Source organism: Chlamydomonas reinhardtii, chromosome 1 (assembly GCF_000002595.2).
Source record: "Chlamydomonas reinhardtii strain CC-503 cw92 mt+ chromosome 1, whole genome shotgun sequence".
Lineage (NCBI taxonomy): Eukaryota > Viridiplantae > Chlorophyta > Chlorophyceae > Chlamydomonadales > Chlamydomonadaceae > Chlamydomonas > Chlamydomonas reinhardtii.
This window is the reverse complement of record NC_057004.1, coordinates 305,804-332,019: the sequence shown is the minus strand read 5'-3', so window position 1 is coordinate 332,019 and position 26,216 is coordinate 305,804. Positions and strand designations below refer to the sequence as shown.

The window sequence follows — 26,216 nt, the reverse complement described above, 5'->3', positions numbered from 1 at the left end:
AGCCACTACCTGCAGTGCCCGGTGAAGACCAAGAGCGGCAAGCAGCACGGCTTCTTGGCAGTGCGGCTGGCCTTCACCCGGAACAGTGCCATGAAGGGTGAGGGGCAGGGGGAGGGGGGGTGGGTGGGGGAGGGGGTTACATTCATGATTATTTAAGAAGGGGGTGGGGAGGAACAAACTCAAAGTTTACAGCTATATTCTAGAAATGGTACGTCCAACGGAGGGCTTGGCAGCGTTGTCGAGGAGGAAAGAGGGCGGGCGGAAGAGGGAAGGGGAAAGATGGAAAGGGCAGGGGGTTGATGTTGGGGGCGGTGAGCGTGAGGGTGAGGAGAGGTGGGGGCACTTCAGTCCGGACCGAGGGGGCGAGGAATGCGGAGGCGGGGGGGGGGCGCCAGGAGGCGCGGTCGGCGGCAAGAGCGGCAGGTGAGGGCGGGCGGGCGGGTCACGAAGTCTGTGTTGGCACGTGCGGTATTGAGTGATGGGGCCAGGCGCCAGCCTGGGTGTGGGCGGCACCGGGAAATGGGGGAATGGGGTGGGCTTACTGAGTACGGCGTGATGCCCGCATCTGCCTTTGCCTGAACGACCTGGCCCGCCTCCCCGCCTGCCCGCCTGCAGGCGGCCACCCGCCTGCCCACGGCGCACCGGCCCCGGGGTACCCGGCCCCGCACGGCGCGCCGCCCCCCGGCGCCTACCCGCCCCCCGGCGCCTACCCGCCGCCTGGTGAGCGGCTGCGTGCAGGGGGCCTCCTGCCATGGCGGAAGGAGTAGCAGTAGCGGTAGCTGTGGGGGTGAGGGAGCTAGGGGGGATTACAGGAGGCGCTCAGGGCTGGTGCAGGGCGGAGGGTGCCCGGCGGGAGGTTGTGGATGGCGGTAGGTGCGGCACTGCGGCGGCAGTTGACGGCGAGCGGCCACGGGTCGTGGCCGCGGGGCTGCCGGGCTGCGGGTCCTGGTCCTGGGCGCCCAGCGCCGCCGCGCCCCCGCCCTGACCGCCTGCTGCTGCTGTGCTCCTCCCCCTGTGCCCCTCCCCCTCCCCCTCCGCTCGGCAGCTGGCTACCCGCCCGCGGCTCCCTACGGCGCCCCGGCAGGTGCGCCATAGGGGCGTGTTGCGGTGACAAGAGCTGTTGCTGTGTGTGTTCGTGTCTGTGCTGGAGGGCACAGAGGCAGAGGCACGCGCATGATGGTGTAGGCAAGGTTGTCTGCATGGGAACGGGCTGCAAGAGGCTCTCCTAGTTGAGCCCGCGGCCTGTACGCGGCAGGTGGGTGCGGAGGTGGGGCCGCAAGCGGCTCCTGACACCTCCGTGCAAGCCGCCCATGCCTGCCACCAGGGGCTGACCCTGCGGAGTGCGGCGCTGCGTTGCACCCAACGGCCAACTGACTGCAACGACAGACATCCGTGTGCAAACTTGACCGCGAACCCCGTGCCCCACACTCCACGCCCGTGGTTACACAGGCTACCCCCCGCCTGCCGGGTATGCCCCCGCCCCTGCAGGCTACCCCCCGCCGTCTGGCTACCCGCCCGCGGGCTACCCGCCTCAGGCTGGCTACCCGCCCCCTGCCCCGCACGGCTATCCGCCCCCTGCCCCGCACGGCTACCCGCCCCCCGCCCCGCACGGCTACCCGCCGGCCGGCTACCCGCCTCCCGCCGCGCACGGCTACCCGCCCGCGCCAGGTGCGGGACGTCGTTGTGCCCGTTTGCGTGTGGGCGTGCGTGTGTGTTGTGTACTTCAGCACTCCGCTGGACGCGTCATGCGAACTCTCGCCCACATGCCGCAGGCTTTTGGGCATTGCTCATCCTCACACACCGATCACCTATCAATACAGACCGCTGACCGCTGAACCACCTGCGCCCTAACCCTCTGCCCGCCCCTCTGCCCTGTCGCCGCCCCTGCCCCCCCGCACCACCTGCAGCCGGCTACGCGGTGCACGTGTCGGGCGTGCCGCCGCCGGCCGCCCACTACGGCCACAAGATGAAGCACAAGGTGGGGCAGGGGCGCGCATCAGGGCGAGCAGGACGGCGAGGAGGAGGCAGCGGCGGTCGGGTGTTGCTGAGGTGGTCGGGGACGTGCTGTGCCGTGTCGCCTAGGTTCCGCCAAGGTTTCCACCCACACACACGCCGACTGCATGCTACCTCCTGCCCTCACGCCCCCGGCTCCTAGGGCTACAAGCACAAGTTCAAGGGCTACAAGCACAAGGGCTACAAGCACAAGAAGCACAAGGGGTTCAAGGGCTTTGGCTTCAAGTTCTGAATGCCGGAGCCAGAGCACCGGAGCGGGCGTGTGTGTGCGTGTGGCTGCGGTCGGGGCCTGAGGCCCAAGCGGCCGTGTGTACAACGGGTATGGACCGGGAACGTGCGTTGTGACACTTGAGTATTGCTCGCTACGTGTACGCATACTCGACTCGTCGGGCACTGCACACTGTGCGCATAATCGTCAGTGCGATTTGGGGTGTTGGTTCCTTCGTGGTTGCCTTACTTGTGATTGGCGTGGGGTGTTGCACGGACGCGATTCTCGATGACGGTGCTGCTGCATGTGGGGACAGAGGCGCCAAACGTGTGTGTCAACTGGGAAGTCACCAGTCAGGTCCGATGCCTGTTGGTGGGCGCAGGGACCGGGGAGGGGCATGAACTCCCCTGGGCGTGAAGGGTGCAACGAGACCCAGGCGGTACCGGATGAACGCTGGCCACCAGCCGGCCAGCACTGTAAGATAGCACTGCCATCCTTGCTCTGCGCCTGATGAACACGGCGAGCTCCCAGCCAAGAGGGGAATCACAATGCGTGCAGAGACGGAACAACGTCCAGAAAGTGCACTATCAGGTCCATACCCCAGGGCACCTGGGATGGGTGTGCAGGTCGAGGGCCGGCCACGGTCCATCATCTAGCGTGCCAGCATTTCTTGCTTATACATAGTTTTTTCTAGCCACCCAGTTGCAACTCGCATCGTATTCTCCAAATGGCAGCCGCGTTCGCGGGGTGCCATCGCTGCAACATAACAACTGCAAGCGCAACCCGCGCACCAAGCCAAGCGCAGCATTGGCGCTAGCTTTGCGACATATAGAGGCAGTCGATAACTTAAAGCGATGAAGAATCCGCAAGCCGCTGCGGTTGGACTCGTCGGGGGCGCATTGCTCCTCCTGCTCCGGCGTAGAACGCAAAGCAAGCCTGACCTGCCTCCGCCACCACCACCACCACCTCCACCTTTACCGCAGCTGCCACAACATGCTATGCAGCAGCACATTCCGCCAGGTCCGTGACGCAAAAGGGGCGCGACCCTTGTCAAGCTAGTTTAATTGTGTATAGTTTGTCTAAAAGGAGCTAGTTGCATCTCAGGCGCAGCGTTGACTGATGCATTCCTTCGGTGGGCCGTCCCGCGCTTGACCCGCTCGGGATGCCGACTGGCCCCGTCGGCCCCTCCGCTTTCCTGGACCCCACCCTTCTCACGCCCGTGTCCCTGTACCCGCACCCTCGCGCCATAACCCATAGCTCCTCCTGCAGCTGCCGCCCCCGCCCCCGCGCCCAAGTCAAACATCGTGAGTGGCGCGCTGCAGTCCGTGTTCCTGCTGCTGCTGGGCGCCGCGCTGGCGCTGACGGGCGCCAAGCGGCAGTGGGACGTGTTTGGAGTGCTGCTGGCGGCGGCCAGTGTGCAGCTGGGAGGACAGGTAGCTACCGTATGCGGGGGCGGGGGTTGTGGGCAGGCTGTGGGGCTATGGGGCCGTGATGCTCTGGGACTGGCGCGAGGGTGCGGGGTCGGTTGGTGGACGACGCCACCCGCTCACCTGCACCCAGCGAGGCGACGACGCGAGGGCGGGGCTCACGCGAGCGCTAGCATCAGGCATGGGCTCATCAGGGGTGTACGGGCATGGGCTTATCGTGGGGTGCGGCTGTGCGGGCTGTCGGCAGGGCGGCATGCTCCCACAGACGCACGGACTGCGCACTGCAGTCGCGTGGGCGCACCGGGCGCCGGGCGGGCAGGCGGCAAGACAGGCGGGCGGGCACGGCTGCAACCCTCGCGCGCCTGAGGAGTTGTGGCAGGCGCAGGGCGGCAGGCGCAGAAGCAGGAGGACATGGGCAAGGTGGCGGGCCGCAGCAGGGGGTCCCGGCACCAGGGGTGCGCCACCGAGCGGGACAGATGGGGTGGCGGCTAGGGAGTTTGCCGGGTAGTGTGGAATGCACAGCGGTTGCAGGGGCGCCAGTGCGGCTGACGGTATTGAGATAGGCGGGGCGGCCAGTGCGCGGGTGCGTGCGGGATGTGGCAGAGCGGTAATGCACAAAGAGAAGACTGCGAGGTGTTCAGCGCCATGCCCTTCACACGCACTCGCACATGCACTCCCACAACATGACCAGCATCCATCCGCCGCACCGGACCCGCACCTGAAATCGCTACCTGCCTACCTCCGCACGTCCGCCCTCGCAGCTCGCCAAGTGGCTGGGCAGTGGAAGCGGCGGAAGCGGCGGCGGCAACGGCCACCGCCGCGGCGCCGGCACCTCCAGCCGCACACCGCGGGGAGGGCGGGGCGGCGGCAGCGGCAGCGGCAGCGGCAGCAGCGCGGCGGCTGTGGTGGGGCCGGGCGGCGCGGCGGAGGGCATCCGCGCGCACCCGGTGGCGCTGAGGCCGGACCTGCGCATGGGCGGCGTGTGGGTCAAGGTGCGTGCGTGCCGTGCCGCACGGCGCAACATGGGCAGGGCAGGGCAGGGCTGTGGCCCTCACTGCTCTCTACTCACCTGCACCCCTGCCAGCAACGCCACCTCCAAAATCTCCGCCTCCGCCCCCACTGCCGAGACTACCACCTCTGTCACTTCCGTCCTCCACCACCGCCTCCTCCGTCCCTCCGTCCCCCCGCGGCCCCCCGCCTGCAGGACGCGGCTCGCTCCGACTCCATGGACGCCGCGGTGGCGGCCATGCGGCTGAACGGGCTGGTGCGCACCGCCATCCGCCTCATACGCGGCCTGGAGCTGGACCCGGCGGCGCTGGCGGCGGGCAGGTGCGGCGCAGCCGCTGTGGGGATGGAGGGCGGTGGAGTCCACTGTTGGGGTTGGGGGTTCGGGGGTTTGAGGTTTGGGGAGCGGGGGGCGGGGGGCGGGGCGGCGGCTCCTGGTAGTTGGCTGACAGGCTGTGTGCGCCCGCAGCCCCCCAGTCCCCAAACGTCCCAAGCCTCTCACAAGACACGTGCCCTGACCCCGACCTCCTGCTCCTCCTTGCTCTGCTTGTCTGTCTGTTTGTGCCTGTGTCCTATCTGCCTCGCTGGTGCTCAGGTTCGACATGGCCATCTTCAGCATCATCGCCTGGTTCAAGGTGGGGACGGGGGTAGGCGAGAGGAGGGTGGAGGCCTTGAGGGGCTGCAACGAGGACCAGCGCCAAGCGAGCTCACCCCATGCCGCCCCCACCTGATGCAGCCCTTCCTGGCTGCACTACAGCGCGCGTGTGCATGCATGTGCGCTCTCCCTTTGCCTTTCTTGTTACACACACGCACGCGCACACGCACACCGCACACTCATGCACTGAGACTACCCTTCCACCACACCCTGTGCGCCCCAAACAGGTGCGAGAGAGCTACCCACTGGACGGCACAGTGGGCTACTTCAACCGCCGCGACTTGCGGAGAGGTGGGGCCCGGGGGGAGAGATGCGTGCTAAAAGGAGTTAGCTGGTGGGAGATGCCTCCATGTCTGTGTGTGTGCATGTGCAGCTGCTGTAAGTACATTTCTGCGCCCACCTGCCCCGTCTCGACACGCAAACTGCTGCGCCCACTGCCGCCTCCTGCTGCTCCTCCTACTCTTCCTTCTCCTGCTGCAGGCAAGCACGCCGCCAGCGTGTGTGTGCAGCCGGACGGGTCTCTGATCCTGTCGGTGAGCTGGGGCGAGCCACTGGCCGGCACCGGCACAGACCACTTCGTCCTGGTGCCCGCGGCGGCAGCCGCCACCGCGGCGGCAGCGGCCGCCGCATCGGAGCCAGCCGCCGCAGCGGGCGGCGGGCCAGGGGCCGTGGGCAGCAGCGCGGGCTCTGTGTCCGGCTCCACGGCGGGGGTGTATGTGGGAGGCGGCGGCGCAGGTGCTGGGGGCCGGGAGGCCAACCCAGGTGACCTGCTGGTGGTCACCTCCAGCATCCGGCTTGCGGGCGGCGGCGCGCCTGTAACCTACCGCACCGTGTACGTGCGGGGCGGGCACCATCACCACCACCACCAACAGCAACAACAAGAACACAGCAACGGCCACCAAAAGCGGCAACACCAGCCGAACCCGCGGGCGCAGCTCACGTAATTGGCTGGTAGGCGGAGCTGGAGGTGTCTAGGGGCTGGAGGTTTCGGCACGGGGCGCCTCGTGCCCTGAGCGATGCCCAGCACAGCCCAGGCCTGGAGCTCGGTGTGAGGTGTGGGTTGGAGGCGCGGGGATGAGGCGCTGGGGGAGCAGGTTGCAAGCCATGTGCTGGCCGCAGTGGCACAGGGCGCAATGCGATTGTGCTGAGGCCGTGTAGAGTCGGGCGTGTGGGGGTGCAGTTTGTGAGGCCTGCTGCGAGGTTGGATGGCAGGCCGCAGGATCAGCGCCATAGCATCTCCGGAATCAATTGCTTATATCATGCCGCACTAGAGGAGACTGAAGACCTGGTATGTTATGGAGGTACGGCCGCGCGGGGATGGTCGCAGTGTGTGTACAGCGCCGCGCCCGTGGACTGTTCGTAACAAGTGCGAGCCGTGACTACATTGCTTAATACGGCTTGGACGAACCCAAGAGTACGGTATTGGTGCGAACTTAGTTGATAACTAACAAAGTCGCAGATGGGTAGGCAGCATAAATAAGCAGCCGGGCACACTTCATCCATGCTGGTGGGGCGCGGCGCCTGGACGAGGGGGGGCATGAGAAGGCCGCAGGCATGTAGATTGGCACCGTACTGGAGGAATGGTACCACGCCTGGTACCAGTGTGTGTATGGCATTGATGGTATGCTGCATCCTGTTTGATACCGGTGTGCTTGAGCGGGACTGGGGCACTGGGCAAGGCGAGACCTGCGTGCGCACCATGCGGCATGGCTGGCCGGCATGTACTAAGTCACAGAGCAGACAGAGCTGCTGTGGAAGAACGGATCCCAGCATAGCGTACAGCCGATTGGTCCCTGTCGTAATATTACCTGATCAACAGCAGTGCAAGCTGTGAGGCACGGATCCATGAAACATGCGTGGGGCAAGATGTGGTCACGACTCACGACTGCTGATCACATGGAAGGGGCTGGTGGTGGGAGTACCAGGGGGGGGGGAGGTTGCAAGGATGTTTGGAAAAGCGGTACAGAATGCACTGGAGCGGGGGCAGAGTAGACACCAGAAAGGCAGGACCGCACTGGGGGACTGGGGGAGTCAGGCCGTCAAGGCAACTTGTGAGGCAACTGAGGGGGCGCTTTGATCACAGTTCGGAGAAGTGGCAGACGACAGCGCTACTGGTTGCGGTGGACGTGCTGCATGGAGGATGCCGTAGAGGCGGTTCAGGCTTCAGGCCCTTGTTGCCCCTGGCACACGCCTGCCCCCAGTCGATGCAAACCCTGAAGGAAAGTTCCAGCAGGCCACCTTTTACTCCATCCAGGCCCCACCATCCGAGGTTCTAGCCACGAATGTCGATTGAATGCAGAGTTGCTGACACTGCCAGCTTGCAATGTCCGGTCCCCACTCCCATAGCTTGACTGCTGCAAGCCCGGCCTGCACAATATGCCACTTTCTCCAACGCTCTTATGAAAGGCAGCCAGCGTACTCGATTGCCATACATCTTCCGCTGGCATGCACCCTGTTTCTGTGACCACGCACATCACTCTGTACGACATGCACCTGACCCCTTCTCCCACACATGCCCGCCCCAACCCCAGCACCCACCCCTCGCCCCCTCCCACCCGCAGCCAAACCTCTCCCACACCACTCCCACCAGTCTCCTGCTCCTCATGCGGAGCCTCAGCGCCGCCCGCGCCCGCAGTCACCGCCGCCTCCCCCTCACAGCCTTCCACACTGTGGCCAGCCGCCCTCTCCCTCTCACGCGCCCTCCATGTGCATGTTCTCCTCGCACACGATGAGCTGGTGCACCAGCTGCAGGTACGGCAGCTTGTCGGGGCCCAGCACAGCCAGGAACTCCGCCGACACCTGCGTCGTGGCGGCAGACGGGGTGGGGCAGGGCGGGGGAGGGGGCGGGCGGGGGCGGGGCAGGAGAGGGGCAGGGGAGGGGCAGGGGCGGGGTAAACAATGCGTGTTTGTCAAGGCCGTGTGCCGAGGCGGCAGCAGTGAAGTGCACACGTGCATGACTGCACGGCCCAGCCCGTAACCCAAACAGCAAACAGCCTTATGTGCACAGATTACGCTGCCTATTGCCCATCATGCAATCACCACACGTGTACACGCCCACACTAGACATTTGGAGGGCACACAAAAACACACGCACCTGGCCCTCGTCATCGTCGATGGACAGCGACTCCAGACGCCGATACACCCTGGTTGTGAAGAAGAGCGAGCGTATGTACTTAAGTGGGCATGACAATCCAGCTTGAGGGGCTGCCGACTGTGTTGCATGCAGCAGTGTGGCACGCACGCGGAATTCTTCAAGTTTGTGGCTGCCCCTAAACTTGGGAGAGTCCCACGACCGTATTCGTCTCCCCCATCATCTTCTCAGACTGCCCCGCACCATCTCTGCCCCTGTCTTTCCCATCTCATCCCCCGACTCCCCATTCGTGTGGGTCACTCACTTGAGGAACGGGTCCGTCCCCAGCGCCGCCTCCAGGTACACACGCAGCGCCTCCACCTTGAGTGCGAGGCTGTCAGTGACACGCACTCCTGGCAGCGCCACCGCCTGTCCGTTCAGCACAAAGTGGCCCGCCAGTGCCTGTGTGCATGCACATTGTTGGGTGCAAGGGGATGGCATCAGAAGAGGCATAGCAATTACACCGCAAGTGCGTGCTGCGGTCTGAACTGGGCTTCAACGCTTTTCCACAAGCAAGCATTGCGGCACACCGGTACTGTACATGAGATGCGCGCGTGTTCGGCCCAGCTGATTGTCGAAATGGGCCCGCTTTGACACAATCCGCAACCATACCCACCGCTGAGTGCTTTTCATCATTGTAGATGTCGTCCTCCTCATCGTCCCCATCGTTGCGTGCACCATCGTCGTCCTGTCCGTTAAAAGCAAGCAACGGCAGTTGTTGCCAGCCTGGCAGTGACACAGGCTAGCTACAAAAGATAGGAAGCCCCGCACCGGGTTGACATGGTGTGACCCACCCAACATACTATGTTATACATACCCGCATGTGCATACACACACATGCTGGTTATCTAATACATGCGGGTGCGCACTTGTCTATCCCTTCAGCATGCACGCATGCGCATGCACCCACCCCCACCCACCCACCCACCCATGCACGCGCGCGCGTGCAAGCACGTGCATGCACATGCGCACATGCACACACACGCATGGTTATTGAGCGCACGCAAGCACACGCACGTGCACGTGCACGCACATGGCGCGCACACACCATTGCGCCCTGTTTCCTCTAACCCACATTGGCACGTGCACACGCACGCACTCACACGCCCTCGCATGCACAAGTGCGTCCATTCTGCTTCCTTCAAACCATACACATACACGCATGCGCACATGACGCATGTGCACAAGCACATGCGCATGCTTGCATGCAGAGATACACACAGACGCACCCGGCACTCACCATGAGCACGTCCTGCATGTCTTTTAGCATGGCAGCGAAGTCTGTGTCGTCCTCCTCCTCAGCACGGCCATTGTTGTTCACAGCCGCAGACGCAGCTGAGGGGGCGGCAGGTGTTGCTGCCGAGGAAGGCTTGGGTGGTGTTTGTGCCCGGCCTACGAGGATGTCGCAAGTACAGTGTACGTATTGGCGTTTGACCTCTGCTTCAAATGCACGGAACAGGTACTTACCTCGCATGTGCTGCGCCATGGGTGCCCTAAGGATGCCAGCTTGGACAATAGCTATTCCCACTCTACCCCACACCAAAACTCACCAGCCTCGGGCCCACCATTCCCAACCTCCGCCATGATGTTCCGCTTATTGCGCTCACGGGCATCCCGCACTTCCTGTGAAACACGACAGCCAGAAGGAGCTCAGAATTGTTGCACACGTATGTATCTTCCTACGTGTATGGAATGCCAGGCATGCCGCCGCCATGCATGGGCCTCAAGCTGCCATGCAGGCTGACATCTATGCATGCCTTGGCTGCATGCATGCAACTTGCACTCGACATCTTAGCCTCAACTGGCGCAAGACCAGGCCTGAAAGAGATCTTTACATGCCATCCCTTAGCATGCAGCATGCCACAGTGCTAGCCCCCTCACACACCTGCCAGTGCTGCTTCTGGAACTCCAGGATCTCCTGCTCACGCTTGCGCCGCTCCTCCTCCAGCCGGGCCATCTTGGCAGCCCAGGGGTCAGATGGGCGCGGCGGCACCGGAGGAGTTGGCGTCACTGGGCGTGCCCGGGTTGGCACTGGAAAAAAGGCAAATCAAGATTGAGGCCGAGGATGCAAGCATTAGTGAGATGCCATAGCACCGGATATGCAATATCATGATCAGCTCAGTAGGACAGCGAATGTGGGTGGGGCCGCACTCTGTAGTACTGAGGAACACCTGACTGGCTGCATCAAGATCACCGTTGCTACATTGATAGCATGCCATGAGGAGCACAAGCCCGTTGTGGGCGGGGAGGTTGATTACATACCTTGAAGCAGGGGCGAGACAGGACGCCCAGCTGGAGGCGTGGATGGCTTGGGCGCGCCGCCACCCTCGACCTGTGCGCGGTTCCTCTCCGCAGCTGCCCGCATCTCCAGGTAGGCCGCACGCCTGTTGACAATCAATCAAAACACCGTACTGAGCTGCTCTTGTATGTTGCTGGGAAGCCGAATGGGCCCGTGTGCCTACCCTTTGTGCAGAATGCAGCAACACCTTAGCTGGCCCCAGTCAGTCAGTCAGTCAGTCAGCGTGCAGTGAAGCATGGAAACTCCCCTTTACAATGGCCAACCTGCCTCACCTTGCATCAGGCGAGATGTCTGCAGCGACTGGTGTCGCAGCTTTGGCCCCAGATGCAGGTCGAGATCCACCTGCCGCAGGTGCTGCAGCAGGCTGCTGCCTCCCCTTGCCTGCGCGGTCGTCTTCACGTGGCACACCCAGGAATTCGGCAATGCCACCATGCCGCTCCGCCTGCATATATTCACACGCACATAATGAGTGCAAGTTGCTGAACAGGTTGAATCCAAGAAGAATTGCAGACAAGGTGTGTTGCATGTGAAGGGCTCACCTCGTGTGCTGCCCGCCGGTTGCGGTCGGCTGCAGCCCGCTGCTCCTCCCAGACCGCCCGCCGCTGCTCTGCAGACAGTGCGTCATCACCACGCCGGCCTGCACCAGCAGCACCTCCCAATACCGCCTCCTCACGTGCAGGGTCACCAACATCCTCCACACGTGGAGGAGACCACTGCCGACGAGGCTGCCGCGGCCCAGCCATCACCTGGACCTGCTGGTATCGAGGTTACGAGTGATCTGGTCAGGATGCAAGGAGTTGGGCTTGCACGTTGCTTCCTCCTCTAGTATAATCTGAAACATGCTGCAGTGTATGCATACCAAGAATGAGGCCACCGTGGGTTTGTCCCAGCCCTGGACACGGCATGTTACCCATGAGTCTTGGCCTGCAGCCATCCACCTGTCACTGACCTCTGGGGAGGGTCCACGGCCCAGCTGCTGCTCTGCAACAGCCCTGTTTCGAGCCGCCTCCACCTGCATTAGTATCCGCAGCACTTCAACATATGAATGCAGTTGTGAGGGGCCATCCCCACGGGCCATCCCTGGTCAAACATGAAGCTACTATCCCCCTGCCTGACAGCCATCAACTAAGTGCATTTAAAACCAGAATCACCAAGCTGACCTGCCGGTCTTGGTATTCCTTGCGCTGGGCAGCGATCTTGAGACGCATGTCCTCACGCTCCTTCTCCTGTAAGCACGCAACACACCCCATCTGCATATTTCACACAAACCAACGATTTGGTGGTACATGTGCATGTTGCCAACATTCCACCAATGCGTGTTGGATTGTGTGCTCACCTTGGCAGCACGCTCAGCATCCTTCTTGCGTGCCTCCTCCTCTGCCTTCTTCCGCTTTGCCTGCATGCGCCATACCGGCATATGGGCTTGGTTCCTAAATGGCCTATTTGCTCTCATTTCAACAACAAGGCAAAGGGACTGACAGGCCATGTAACTGATGCTCACCCCCACCATGCGTACCTCCAGCTCACGCGCACGCTTGGCCTCCTCCACACTGAGTCGTGCACGGGCCTCCTCTGCTGCCTTGGCACGGCGCTCCGATTCCACACGGTCTGCCTCCCGCTTTCGCCTGTCAGCATCTGCCCGTGCCTTGTCTGCCTCCAGTTTCCGCCGCTGCTCCTCCAGCTTTAGGCGCTCAATCTCACGCTGAGCACCCAGCGCTGCCACTTCCCGCTGTTTTGCCCGCTCCAGCTCCCGTTTGGCATTGGCCTCCGCATCCGCAGCGCGCTTTGCCTGCATGGCAATGACCATTGCAGAACAATCAAGCAATGTGCTTGCAAGGCAATACACAGCAGTTGGCCCACTACTATGCCTGAACTTATGTGCTGTATATATGTATTATGCAATGTATATACATATATTATGCTGGTAACAAGCTTTTGTACATCTGGGAAGGGCGCGTGCATTATGTGAAGACACCCAACTTTCGGGGACATGGGACATGGCAAGGGGCGGGACATATCTAGTTCCCGGGGCTTCATGCTGAGCTGGACAAGCACTGGTAGTCAGGTGGGCGCTCAGCATGTTCCTGTACAGCTATTTTTGATAAGTAAATCGCTCAGCATGCTGAGTTGCTGGGCTAATCCGGGCACCTGGTTGGCTCATCTGGCTGAGTGGAAGGCTCATCCTCTGGGCCATCCGCTTGTTGGCTGTTATGGACCTTCATCCCATGTTGTTGTGTTGGACCAGGGGTGGGGGGGTAGGAAACAAAGTGCCAGACCCCATGCCCCCAAAGCCCCCAGGACCCCCCTTGAGGGGATGACCGACCCTCCCCCCTGGAGGAGACCTTGTTGTTTAGGGGTTAAATCCCCTTTGTTCAATACCAAAGTGGTGCCAATAGACTCCTCTTGACAAGCACTATCACGCTGTGCCATGAGCAGTCCTGTTCTGAGACTTCAGTCACAGGCAGGATCCTATCCATGGACTCCCCTTGACCCAGCCCACCCCGCGCCCAACTCTCTGCCATGTGACAAATGTACAGTGTGCATTGGCAGCCTGGTTAGACATAAATTCATGCTCAGAAGCACTTGAGAGCCCAGCCATGTCAGTGTGCATGTGTTGCCTTTAGCCCTCCCATGCTTTGTTGTGCTTATTACAGCTTATATACATGAGCCTTGTAGTGCTGCGCTTGGCCCCTAGTTCTGCTGGTGGGGTGCTTCCTGAAATCCGCCAGGATGGGCTCCCAAAACCTGGCGGACCCCAGGGACGACGATCAACTTTGGCGGCCCAGAATAACCTCACCACACCCCCTGCAAAAACTAAAAGCACGTGCATAATGCTCTCCTAAAGCTATGTAATTTTGAGCATGGGGTACAAACCTGAGCTTTCTACCCCCCTTGGTTGGACAATGGTCCGCCCCGAAGTCAGCCTCGGCAGCATTAAGCCCCACTCCCTATAAACAACACTGTGCAGCCCTGTCATGCAGGTTTACCAAAGATCAATCAAGGGTTCACAAAGTGATGAGCAGGAGGCAAGGGGGGTTGCCAGATGTCTCTCTTTCACTTCCCTGCTCAGCTGGGGGGTTCCCGCACCGCTCATTGGACCAGGTCCACAGCTAATCAAGAATGCTTCTAAGACGAACAATCAGCTATTGTGAGGTGTGCGGACTGCTCATCCAGCTGGGCAGGTGACTCAGCATGCAGACCCGTTCACTGAGCTGAAGCTCTCAGCAGCTGAGCCTTCCAGTCAATGACTGGAGCATGCTGAGGACAGCCAAAACAGCCCATGTCATCCCTCTACCCCTGCCACAGCCCCCCTGCCATGGCCCCCCTGTGCTTGGCCCCCTGACTGGTGCCCCTGCCCTGGTGGGGGTGCATATTGCTAGCTATGGTGTCTTCACCTTGAACCACCCAACCTAATGCTCCATGTGAGAGAGTGGCCCCAATAGCAGATGATCCCATGTGTGCCATCCCCTAGCCCAGCTTGTCCCTTGCACCCTCCCTCAGCCCAACATTTCAAGCCCCAGCACAGAATGAAGTCAACTCACCGCCAGGGCCATCATGGCATCTTCTCGCTGCTTTGCTGCCTCTGCTGCTTTGGCACGTGCTGCCACTGCTGCATCTTGGGCCTGCTTCAATGCTGCATTTGCTGCTGGTGCTGGGACTGCAGGTGCACCTGGCCTTGCCTGGGCCATACCCATGCCTGCACGTGCTGCAGCCACTGGTGCAGGTACTCCTGGAGCTGGTGCACGGGCAGCTGGGCTGTTGGAGCTTGCACGCACCCCAACAACAGCTCCACGGCCTGGGGCCACAGCTGGCACTGCTGCAGGGCGGGCTGCTGCTGCAGCAGCCCCAGGAACTGCAAGAGGACGACCTCCCACTGGCATGCCAGCCACAGGTGCGAACTTGGATGGCGCTGCATTCAATTTCACCACGGATGCAATACATTGACAACTTGATTGTACACCAACCCTCCCACAAGTAAGCTAATCCCCTGCCCCTGCCCCTGCCCCTGCCCCTGCCCCTGCCCCTGCCCCTGCCCCTGCCCCTCACTCCACACCACAGCTATCTCTGCTACAACTATAGTGCTTCCCCTCCTGCCGCCACCCATCCCACCCGTGATATATTAAACCTGTCATAAACTCACTCAGTCTTTCATGGGTGGCTACCCCCAACCACTGCCACCCTCCCCATGGCTTTCTTCAACCTCCCTCCCCAACCCTTAACAGCTGTAACTTACCCAAGCCTGCAGCAGCAGCAGCAGCAGCAGTAGTAGCAGGCACAGGTGGAGCTCCTGCACCACCTCCCACCACAAGCTGGCCTGGCTTTGGCCGTCCATGGATGATGGTGTGGCTGAACTCATGTGCCTGTGGCCACATACATGCAGTTTTAGCCACATCAGTGCACATAGCTTTCTTGGTTGCCTATTACTACTCAGCTTGACATACCCATCACTCACCACCAGTGTAGCAGACAGGAACTTTTGGATGCGTGCCTTCATGACAGGGGTAGCAAGTATGTCATTGATGGAGGGGCGTTTCTGCCAGTCCAGCGTGAGCATGCGGTCACACAGGTCCCTCAGCTCCTTGCTGCGTGTGGCTGGCATGGGTGGGTAGCTGCCCTTGATGATCTGAGGCCAAGGCACACCATACACTTCATTAAATGTGCAGCAAAGGGGTCCCCCTGTCTATAATGGATTAGTTTTTATGGCCCCCTCGCCCAAGCTCTCCCCTATGCAGAAAGGCTTACTACACAGGCTTACCCACCTTTTGGATCAGTGCACGCATGTTGGGTGCCTCAAATGCATGCTTGAGCGTGGCAAGCTCATACAGCACACACCCCAGTGACCAAATGTCTGACTGTTCAGGGAGAGAAAGGGGGGGGGGGGGCAGTCTTGAGTGCGAGCGAGCCCGGCTCGGCAAATCATGTCGCTAACAACAAAGCAAGCTTTGCAAGTTTTGCTTAAGTAGAATAATTCTTTTTATCAGATAATATCTATTCAGTCATTACAAACGAGCTGTTTGCAGGAAATTGCTGTTGCAAAGTACAGTGCTAAATCAACGCATTCTAATAAATTTACACCATGTGGTAAGCTGCCAAGTTGACAGTATTATAACAACTGAAAATGCTCGAGCTAAAGATGTTTGTGGCTGCTTTGCATACTCCCCCTTGCTTGCTTTGGTGATATGCCTATGCTATGTGCCTTTGCCGTGTCATAGCATGTTTTGTAATTACTCATACCACAAATCACATGCTCAGGCATGATGCAGATTGCATGCATGCCACACAGCATCTAGAACCCCAGCTACAACCTCAGCATGCATTGCATGAGGAGCACACACACCATTCCAGGGGGTCCCCTTCCACTTGATCTTGCAGTTCACACAGCATACACAGCATACACACCAAAGCCCCACTGGGCCTGGACTAGCATCAGCAGGCACTGCATCCTTAGCACAGCAGAGGGCAGACTCCTCACTAGATTTTGTATTGTACAGGTCACAGTCAGCACAGTGCAGGCCTTCCTCAACCCACAGCAGGTTATCTATATTTAAAGATCTTAACCTGAAATGCAGTCACATTATATTGCTTACCTTCTGGTTGTATTTGCGATTTTGGCAAATTTCAGGAGACAGGTAGTAGGGAGTCCCCACTGCAGTCGTCGCTAGCTGGAAGGTTGAGTTCAAAACCTGCACAGAATTGCACAGAATTAATTTACAACATAAACTTGATTGAGAACAACTTGTATAAAATATCCTGAAACATATCAGCAAGCCCCAGAGGAAGAATGGTCACCTTGGTAGTTCATGGTCGCCAGCCCTCCTCTTGCCCCCCTGCTCTCCTCTTGCCCCCCTGCTGGCCCCCCTCTGCCCCCCCCCCCCAACTGCCCCCCCCCTGCAACCCCCCCCCCTGGCCACCCCTGGCCCCCCTCTGGCCCCCCTCCCTGCCTCCTCTCTCTACCCAACTATCTGCCTCTGTCTCTTCATCCCTGCCCCTGTCCCTGCACCCCTGCCTGTATACCTGCCTGTACACCAGCCCCCCTTGCATACACAAACAAATACACAGCCCCCAGGCCCTGCACCTGCCTGTATGCCAGTCCTCTGCCCCTGCCCCCTGCTGAGCTAGCCCCCTCCCTCTTGATGGGCTTGCCCAAAGCCGTAGTCCACAGCCTGGGGGCCTGTCTTGCTTTGCCCCTTACTTTATACCACCTATACCAGCCACCCTTTCCCCTCTTGGTCCCCACTCTCCTTACCTTGGACACACCAAAGTCTCCCAGCTTAAGCAGACCACCAGAGGACATGAAGACATTTTGTGTCTTGATGTCTCTGCATACAGGAGCAAGGCAATCAACATGTACAGCAAGGTTGCCACACAGTCATAGCAGCCTATGGCAATGGCCCCAATCCCACCTGTGCAGGATTTTCCTGTCATGAACATGCTTGAGCCCCAGGCACATCTGCACCAGCCAGTCCAGGATGGTGTCCTCACTCAGCTGCTGGCCACGCCTCTTCTGAATCAGCCCATATAGGTCTCCTGCATCCAGTGAAGAAGTCAGTTCAGAGTTTAGGTGCGTAGAAGGAAGGTGCACAGGGCCCTTTTTTGGTTCACAGCCATGTTGCTGTATTAACCCCATGCTAACCAATCTAAGCTGTAGATAACCCAAAACAGCACAACAGTTTCACACACAGCAGTGTACCTACTAGATGCCCTCACCCAAACCAGGCCATCTCCAGTTCCACCTCCCCAAGCCTGTGATTCAGCCTGCCCATGAGCAGCCCCAGCCCCAGCCTACAACTCAACTCAACCCCACACCTCTTTCCATTCCCACATCCAGTCCAGGCGGAACTGGGCCTATGGCCCCATGCCATGCAGTCACAAGCATGCACCAGCTAGTCAAGGCTCCATCCAGTTCCCACCAAGAGCTCCTGATACCCCCTGCTGCCTTCAGGCCACTTGCCTTCTGAGCACCAGTCCATGACAATGCACAGCTTATTCATGTGCGTGAAGCACTCGATGCAGCGGACAATGTTCGGGTGGTTCAGGGCCATCAGCAACTGTGATAACAGTGGCAAGTCACAGGGGGGAAAGGGGAGAGGGCAGAACTGACTTTAGGGACCCTGGGAAAGGCAGACACATCCATATGCACACGCACAGCTCATGCCCAACATGTGATACATGAAGATGACTACGCCACACTAGGCGCTGTGCCACCACACGCGGTGCCAGTGCGAGGGGGCTGGGTGGGGGGACAGTCCTGGTAGGAGTGCAAACTGCCCAACACAGTCGCGGTGCACAGAATGCCCACCGACGGTCTGCCACGCCTCCCTTTCACAACAACATCCACGATTTAACACAAGCGCGGGCGATTGCCGCTTCGCGTTGACCAAGCGAAATGCCGCGCGAACATGTGCCGCTGCCTTTACCTTCGCCTCCTGCTCAGACGCGTCCCTCTCAGCCTTCGGCATGCGCGATATATCAATCTCCTTGATGACATAATTCTTGTTGTCCAGCTTGTTGGTGACCAAAATGGCGCAGCCGAACGAGCCTTTCCCCAGCACCTTGCCGCGAATGTACTTGTCCATCTTATAGAGTTCACAGGACGAAAAGAAGTTAAGTAAAAGACAGTTGCGTTGGTCTAGCGCATTTTTCAGCAAAACTCTTCGGTAACCAGCCTTGCCCTTTCCTCAGCGGTCAGGGCTATAGTGGTTGCCTACAACTAGTTTTAGGAATATGTGAAACCAATGAAAGCACGGTGGCTGTGGCCGCATGCGAACTTCATGCACGATTGGCGTTTGTTCGACGCCCCCGCCTTGCAAGTCGGGTTATTTTGCTCGCAGTGTGGGTGACAACTGCTCCTTCTCCCATCAAGACCCGGCAAACAACAAGTCACGCACACAAGCTTGCCAATTCTTTCGCCTTCTCGCGTCAATTGTTACTTTAGAGTGCTAGATCAAAATTCCTGTCCTCTAAGATGATGCTGACATTGAAGAACCAGGTTTTGGCTGCCCGCGCGGGCAAGCGCACTGCTTGCGCGCCGGCTGGACTGCCTCGCAGCTCTGGCGCGACCCAGGTGACTGCGTGTGACGATTTAGAGTAGTTCAAATGTCTCATACACTTGAGCTTATGCGCGTGCACGCGGATTGTGAAGGGCAGAACGGGGACCGCAAGCGGCTGGATAAGCATGCCCCCGGGCGAGCGGCCCGGCGCACGCCTATACCGTTTGCTCGCTGCATAGGCTTCGTGTGCGTATACTCTTGTCTACTGGCGTGCTTACGCCGTGCTTGACGCAAAAATCAGTCGAAAAACGTCCCGGCCTTCCGGTACTGGCGTGTGCCGGAAGCGCGGGGCGGGGCGGGGAGGGGCGGGGCGGGGAGGGGCGGAGGCGCCCAGACGACTGGATAGCGATAGCAGCCATAGCTCCCCCGCATCCCTCCCACAAGAGTGTTGTGTCCTTTATGGGCACAGGCATGGCAAGTATCCTACGTTGCTGCCCACTAACGTTGTGAACCTGCTGTTGGCCATGTAGGCACTGGTGGCTGCTGTGGGTGCCCCTGCCCTTGCTGCCCCCACTGCTACGCCCTGCGCTCGCCGCTCCGTGGATGTGAGCCGCGGTGCGCTGCAGGTCTGTGCTGCTGCTGGAAAGGAGAAGGATGTCAAGGTATGCGGCTCCAAGCTACACGAGTTGACTGGCCAGCAGGCTTGTAGGAATGGAAGCAACAGGGAGCAAATGGGTGGTGAACTGGTAGATGTGTGGCTTGGTAGATGAACGGTCCGCATGCAACACTCTTTGCCCGCAGGTCGAAGTGTCAGTGGCGGTCGAGGAGCTTGGCACCTGCAGCCGTTCGGCCATCATCACTGTGCCAGCGTCCACTGTGAAGGACATCTTCAAGCGTGGTGTCAAGCGCATTGAGGTGGGTAGACTTTGGTAGACTGGCCTTGCTGCTGTCGGGATGCCAGCACATATGTGTTGGTGGCAGGTGTGTTACCTGGTGTGTCAATGCACTGCCACTGCATTTTCGCATCCTTGGATTGCCTCGGTATTGACTGACCCTTTGCTCTCCATATGGCCTGCTCTTCAACAGCGTGATGTGGTTGGGCAGCTGAAGGGTTGGCAGGCGGGCAAGCCCCTGCCGCTGTCCATGGTCATCCAGCAGGTGGGAAAACTGGAGGCAGCAACAGATATAGTGGGTCAGCAGCCGAGCTTAAGGGTTCTAGCAAGATTTAGTACAGCTGGCCATATGTGTGTGCGTGTGTGCGTGCATGCGTGCATGCACGCGCGTGTGTGTGCGTGCATGCATGCGTGTGTGCATGCATGCGCGTGTGTGTGCATGCATGCGCGTGTGTGTGCATGCATGCGCGTGTGTGTGCATGCGTATGTGTGTGTGCAGGGGGCAGGGGTAGCTTGCTAGCAGCAAGTTTGGGAGCACAGAGCTGAATGAACTTGCTCTGCTGTTTGCTTTGTGCTGTAATCTGGTGTAGGTTGGTGGCCAGAACAAGTTCAAGACGTTCTGCCTGGAGGAGCTGCTGCTAGAGGCGCTGCCCAAGGTAAGTTTGGGTCATGTGGATGGGGTGAGGGTTTTAGTGCAGAGCGATACTGTTGTGGTAAGCTACTGCCCCCAATCCCAGTTGAGGTCTGAGTGCTGGATACTGGGCATGGGAGCTACAGATCAGGGATTGTTCGAAAGGACAGTGGCACAGCTGGTGTGTTACAGCATTGCAGGGGAGTACAGGGCTGCCCTTTTGAATCTGAATGCTACTCCTACCCTGTCTTGATCATCTGCTGTGCAGGGCATCGAGTCTGCCCGTAATGGACGTGCAGTAGACCCTGCCAGTGTTACGGTGAGCTTGTAGGTTTTTTGCTGCAGGTGTCATGAGTTGTTTGACAGAGGCGACATTGACGGTCGTGCCTGCTGGGGCAATGGCCAACATGCAGGTGCCCCCTGAGGACTTTCCCTCTATGCTGGAGCGCTACGACCCTGCTAAGGTGGGAACAGGGCTGGTGTTCAGGGAGGGGAAGAGAGTACCATGGCTGGTGTGTAGGTTTGGGGGCTTCATTGCTGTGGCGTGACATGTGCGGAGCTGCTGGCAGTTGAGTTGCACTCAAGTGGGAAACAAGGCATAACTAACATTTCTGTGCGGCCTGTGTACGTAGGAGTTCTTCTTCCGTGCTATGTTTGATGTGGCGCCACCAGTGGTGTGGCGCACGCCCCTGGAGGAGCTGGAGGTGACCATCAGGTTTGTTAAGCAGGGCGCACAGCCACTGCCTGGACCACCTGACAGCAAAGAGTAGAGGAAACAGTGAAGCCAGATAAACAGGAGGAAAGTCCGTCATGTATGGCTGCATGCTGCCATACTGCATTGCACCTAAGGCTCAATTTTTGCATGGTATCACTCACAGTATACCATATCATTTTTGCTATGCTGCAGGGACACTGGTGACTTCTCCACGGATGCTGCTGCTGCTGACGACCTGATCCGCCAGTACCGCAAGCAGCATGGCTTTAGCCGTGTAGTGGCGGGTCGCGGGCTGCAGCTGGGCGACACACTGGTCATTGACCTGGAGGTGGGGTGTTTGTAGGAGGTTTGTTAGGGGAATGCAGCGGATGAGAGGCAGTGTTTTTATTTTGGGTAATACCATTACTTTCCGGTAATAAATCCGGAGGTGGGCGTCCGGAGCCGGTAATGAGCGCGCCGAAGGCGCGCCAAAGCCGTTACCAGCCGTAAGGCCGGCTGGGGGCCGGGCGGGGGCCCGAAGGGCACCGCGTGCCTGTGCTGCATGACGCCGAAGGCCAGCTTATTGCGAGCTGCTGCCCGCCAGGACCACTACTTACATCCTCTAGGTACTTCTGATAGGTATAAATTGGCGCAATACTCTAGATAGCACCGAAGACGAAGACGATCACTGATTTCCCCAGAGGTTGTGGTGACACGCGTGCGGGCGTACAGTGATGATGAAGTGCGGGGTACGGGGTGTTGCTGTAGACTAGCTGAAAGCATGGAGGCATAATAGAGCAGAGAAGTATACGCAAGCCAGGCAAGGTGTGGGGAAGTCAGGTTCAAGCTGGGCAAGTATGGCAACGTCGTTCATGTTTTGTGGGGGGTCTGGGGGGCTGTGCCCCCCAGAAAATTTTTGCAGGGTAACGGCTGGAGACTCAGGGCAATAATCTTATTACTCGAATAGTAACCGCAAACCCTTGTTTTGAAAAAAAAAAACTGATGAGAGGCCTGTGGATGAGAGGCAGAATGCATGGGAGTGTTGACTGCTGGGGTACAGTCTAGGGGTTATAACACACCGTGAATCTGGGGCGGTTTTACCTTGGGGGTTACGTCTACTGAAATGCCCCTCAGTCATGCTGGCCTATGCCATCTGGCCCATCTCTCAACCATCCTTCCTATCCAGATCACTTCAAAGGCCACTGGCCAGGCACTGCCCGGCCTCACCCATAAGCGCTTCTCCTTTGACACCGAGGCTGATGTGCTGGGCATCACCAGCGGTAAGACAGGCGGGGCCTTGGGGAGCACTGTGCACAAGCTTTGCAGGGCAAGCAGTATGCGCACGCCAGGTCACTGTGCATAGACCGGGAGCCTTGAAGCACAAGCCACCTCCACACTGACATCAATTGGCACTTGATTTGTGGCCGGCCCCTGCTCACACAAATACAGGCATGCTGGGCATGAAGGCGGGTGAGAGCCGCACCTTTAACATGTCCATGCCTGAGGACTACGATGTCGAGTTCTGGCAGGTGGGCTGGTAGGCGGCTGCAACGGGTAGCAGGTGGGCGGATGCGTGTGGCATTCAAAGGCATGGTACTAGCTGTGTGGTGATGGTCCATCAAGGCCGTAGACTTGGTGATTTGATGCCAAACAATTGTGCAACTCACTCCATGTCTCCCTCTTTTACAGTCTATGCCGGTCAAGGTTGCAGCGAAGGTACATGAGATCTTCGAGTGGACCCTGCCTGAGGTAAGGGCTTGAGGAAGGAACGCGTTTTGGTTGTCTGGTGCGGCGTGGTCATGCAGCTGCAGTTACTCATGCCTGAGTTCGGACTGAACCCAACTCGCCATGCCCCGCCCACTACATGCCCCATGCTCTATGCCGCAGTTCAACGATGAGTACGTGGCCAAGCAGCACGAGGGCAAGTGGGGCAGCGCCAAGGAGATGCGCGAGGCGCTGATTGCCTCCACCGCCATGCAGCGTGTCACTGAGCTGGACAAGGCGCTGGAGGATGCAGTGGTCAAGGTGGGTGGGACTGGGTGAGCGGGGAGCCTTGCAAGGCGGTGCAGAGCTCAGGCTTGACGAGGGTGAGACAGGATTTCATGCGCTGAAAAATGCTGCTGTGCTGTGGGCTACTTTTGAGGTGCTATGCGGCTATGTGCCAATCCAGCCTTCAAACATTTACGCGACGCCTCTATCCGCTCACTTGATGATATTTCAGTCACAGTGACTTGTCCCAAGGAAAATTTTCATCCGCAGCCCTGTGTTGCTCCGCCTGGCCAAACTGCAGGCTGTTGCTGATGCGCTGGACATGCCCGAGGTGCCGCCCCGCATGGTGGAGCAGCTGGGCGAGCGCCAGTTCCAGGCGCAGCTGCTGCAGATGATTGAGGACGTGAGTGGGCGGGGCCAGGGAGTGCGGCTTGAGGGTGTGGATGCATGCCGCAGTGGATGTATGGGCAGGCGGACATTGAGCAGCGGCAGATTGGGTGTGGCTTAGGGTTGGTGGGCGGCTTTGGATTGGTGTTGCACACATTGCTCTGTGTGGGCAACCACACCAACAACACCAACAGTAACAGCACAGCCGGCCCCAAGCACACCGCAACCTGCCCTGTCACTCCCTGACCCTCACCTCCGAGAGCCTGCAATCCTCCTCACACCCGTGTGACCCACAGCGCATTGGCTCCCGGGAGGATGTGGAGAAGCTGGCCACGGAGGAGATGGCAGCGGAGTTCATCCGGGAGCGCAAGAAGGACCTGGAGGACCAGGTGCGGCATGACAGGGGGCGCGGGGCGGCGGCAGGGCGGGGTAAGGGCAGGGCGGAGCGGGATGAGTAACAGTGGGGCAGGGCGGCACGGCGCATGCTGGTACGGGCACAGGGCTGCATGGGGCGGCGAAGGGCGGTGTGGGGCGGGGCGGGATGGCAACGGGTGGAGAGGGGTGACGCGGTCTGAGGCGTGACAGGGTGGCGTAGCATGCCGCGGGATTCCGTGGGGCGGGGCGATGCTGCATGGTGCATGGCGCGGCAGCGTGGCGTGGGGTGGCTTGGGGCGGTGTAGGGTCGGCCAGGCCAGGCCGGGGCAGGGCAGGGCGGAGTGTTAGCGTCATGGTAGCAGAGTGGAGGGGCGCGAGGTGGGGTAGGTGGAGAGGAAGATGCACGTGTGCAGGCAGGTAGCTGCATGTTGGAATGGGATTGTGGGGCGGGGATACGCAGGGGTTGGGGAGCAAGTACAGGGGTTGCACAGGCCCATGTTGCACAAGGCATGCACGCATGCAACACGCCCCTACACATGCACCAGGTCCCCACCCCTTGCAACCCTCATACCCCCACCCCAACTACCCATAAGTTTCCTGGATGTTGATGTTGAAGCAAATCCGATCCTATTCACTTATACTCGGCCCCAGGTCAAGTTCAACCTGGCTGTGGACGATATCTGGGTGCGCAAGGGCCTGGTTCTGGAGGACGAGGCGGTGGAGGCGGAGTTTTCGCTACGGGCGCGGCAAATGGAGGTGAGGGCGGCAGGCCGGGAGGGTGGGAAACGTATGAGCCAAATGTGGCAGTTATTGGGGGGTCAGACGGACATGGCTCGGGTGGTGTGGTGAAAACGGTCGTCATGTGTTGAGGCATGCATGAGCTTATTGGTTTGGGCGGCATCTCAATTCCCGTGCAATGATCTCCCTACTCTAGCTGCACATACCTACCTCAGCCTTTCCTCCTCCTGGAGAATTGCGGAGAACTGGGTGCCTGCGCCCCGTTGTGTAGTGCCCGGTGCTTGCCTAGTTGAGGTACCAAACATGAAATGGCCTGACATGCCTACACTTGACAACCCTAACACCCCTGTCTCCCGCTCAGGCTGTGGGCCAGCCGTTTGACCGTGAGGACATGCTGGATGACGTGCGGGAGACTGTCAAGTCCGTGACCGTCATCGAGTGGCTCAAAGACAACGTCAAGCGCCACGTCCTGCCCTACACGGCGGCAGATGACAAGGCCGCTAAGGCCAAGGGGGAACCCGTGGCGGTGTAAGGGGGAAGCCAAGAGGCAGGTGCTTCTGGGAAGGGTTTAATAAGGGCCAGGGACATTGGGCACGCTAAAAGATTGGTGTGCAGCACTGTGTGTGTTGACTGATTGCAAGTGTGATTTTGTGCGTTGGTGTGACATGTAGGGTGAGTGTGGGTGTGGCGCGACCGTGACACTAGTATGGGTTTGACACGGAACAGGCAAAATACACAGCTGTGTTGGATGTGCTCAGGGCACAGAGCACAGGTGGCAGCTTTCAGGCAAGAATGCGTTAAGCTAGAGCCTTGCATGAAGGATGGATGAGCACCACTGACTCAAATGGATGCACACTGAGTGCGTGGGCTATGGGGCTGCAGTGCATTCAATCTGGAACAATTGGTGCTTTGTCCACGAGTGACAATTGAGGTATAACCTCGCGTTAACTACCTACCCATGACTGCATGACGGCCCTGTCATAAGCGGGGCTGGCGGGCCGGGCGCCTGCACAGTCCTTTTCCAGTCGCTTTTAAGCCAGCCGCAGCGGAGTGAGTGCGATGGGACAGGGTAAGGGGCGGGTTGGCATAGTCACGTTGTGTGCCGAGTATTCCCAGACCCCAACGATCAATTTGCAGCATCAAGGCAAGATGGCACGGCTGGTATAGCGGAGTTGCTGTACCGCTGACTTGCTGGCCGGCTGGTAGGTTGCTGATGCAGTGATGCGTATTCACTGTCCGGGCGATAGCACAAGACGCATGCGCGCACGCACATACGCACACACACACACGCGCGCGCACACGAGCACAGACATGCACACACACCAGCGATACACACACACACATACACACACACACACACACACACACACACACACACACACACACACACACACACACACACACACACACACAGCCTCAGCCGGCGCCGCCGTCCAACCAGCCGCCGTCTGACAGCCCCCGGCCGCCGACGCATGCCTGCTTGCTGCCAACACCATCGTGTTCGGATGCGTGCCCCGGTACCCCGCCCCCGCCGCCTCTGCCGCTGCCGCCACAGCCGCCGCCAGCTGCGCCTCCCCCTCCGCCATCTCTCCTCCCTGCCGCCGCCCCCTCTGCCGCCTCCTCCCCTCCCATGGCCTCCGACTTGTCACCCCGCCTAGCACTCTGCTGGCATAACCGAGTCCGCCCCCTCCTCCGTCTCCGCCGGCCCGCTCGCCAGCGACGTGTCCCTCCGTCAGCAACAGCCCGCGGGCAAGTCGGCCGCAGCCTCCAGCTACAGCCCG

At 59.8% G+C, this 26,216-nt stretch overlaps 4 protein-coding genes across 5 annotated transcripts in view; 3 read left to right on the top strand and 1 right to left on the bottom strand.

The window, feature by feature from the left end:
- Positions 1-2,713, top strand: part of CHLRE_01g001983v5 (uncharacterized protein) — a 4,115-nt gene extending 1,402 nt beyond the window's left edge. Inside the window, exons 5-10 of one of the 2 annotated variants that reach the window (XM_043058108.1) lie at positions 1-97; positions 616-720; positions 1,046-1,084; positions 1,489-1,668; positions 1,908-1,978; positions 2,156-2,713. The exon at positions 1-97 is cut by the window's left edge and continues 143 nt beyond it. In XM_043058108.1, the coding sequence (XP_042928021.1) occupies positions 91-97; positions 616-720; positions 1,046-1,084; positions 1,489-1,668; positions 1,908-1,978; positions 2,156-2,245 (492 nt within the window). In that variant the 5' untranslated portion in view covers positions 1-90 and the 3' untranslated portion in view covers positions 2,246-2,713. Of the gene's footprint in view, positions 98-615; positions 721-1,045; positions 1,085-1,449; positions 1,669-1,907; positions 1,979-2,155 lie in introns of both variants that reach the window. The other variant, XM_043058107.1, reaches the window with a different exon arrangement.
- Positions 2,714-2,928: 215 nt separating this feature from the next.
- On the top strand, positions 2,929-7,364 carry CHLRE_01g001950v5 (uncharacterized protein). The gene is made up of 7 exons (XM_043058106.1): positions 2,929-3,241; positions 3,479-3,654; positions 4,410-4,640; positions 4,853-4,977; positions 5,249-5,288; positions 5,536-5,599; positions 5,789-7,364. Exons 1-7 carry the CDS (start codon positions 3,220-3,222, stop codon positions 6,250-6,252), a joined length of 1,122 nt encoding a protein of 373 aa, XP_042928020.1. The 5' UTR covers positions 2,929-3,219; the 3' UTR covers positions 6,253-7,364.
- Positions 7,365-7,366: 2 nt separating this feature from the next.
- CHLRE_01g001800v5 (uncharacterized protein) lies at positions 7,367-18,478 on the bottom strand. The gene is made up of 23 exons (XM_043058105.1): positions 18,156-18,478; positions 17,690-17,786; positions 17,142-17,265; positions 16,985-17,057; positions 16,326-16,421; positions 15,498-15,590; positions 15,191-15,361; positions 14,972-15,098; positions 14,280-14,647; positions 12,254-12,526; positions 12,074-12,133; positions 11,898-11,963; positions 11,687-11,749; positions 11,277-11,489; positions 11,010-11,179; positions 10,701-10,822; positions 10,324-10,469; positions 9,989-10,061; positions 9,679-9,830; positions 9,055-9,126; positions 8,704-8,840; positions 8,403-8,451; positions 7,367-8,107 (listed from the first exon to the last, which is right to left on the bottom strand). Exons 1-23 carry the CDS (start codon positions 18,312-18,314, stop codon positions 8,000-8,002), a joined length of 3,012 nt encoding a protein of 1,003 aa, XP_042928019.1. The 5' UTR covers positions 18,315-18,478; the 3' UTR covers positions 7,367-7,999.
- Positions 18,479-18,576: 98 nt separating this feature from the next.
- Positions 18,577-25,482, top strand: CHLRE_01g001750v5 (uncharacterized protein). Its single transcript, XM_001700317.2, has 17 exons — positions 18,577-18,802; positions 19,259-19,390; positions 19,530-19,643; positions 19,815-19,886; positions 20,212-20,277; positions 20,521-20,571; positions 20,666-20,716; positions 20,885-20,967; positions 21,160-21,295; positions 22,133-22,226; positions 22,396-22,475; positions 22,636-22,695; positions 22,834-22,971; positions 23,237-23,338; positions 23,619-23,711; positions 24,349-24,453; positions 24,797-25,482. Exons 1-17 carry the CDS (start codon positions 18,704-18,706, stop codon positions 24,965-24,967), a joined length of 1,647 nt encoding a protein of 548 aa, XP_001700369.1. The 5' UTR covers positions 18,577-18,703; the 3' UTR covers positions 24,968-25,482.
- Positions 25,483-26,216: the final 734 nt, after the last annotated feature.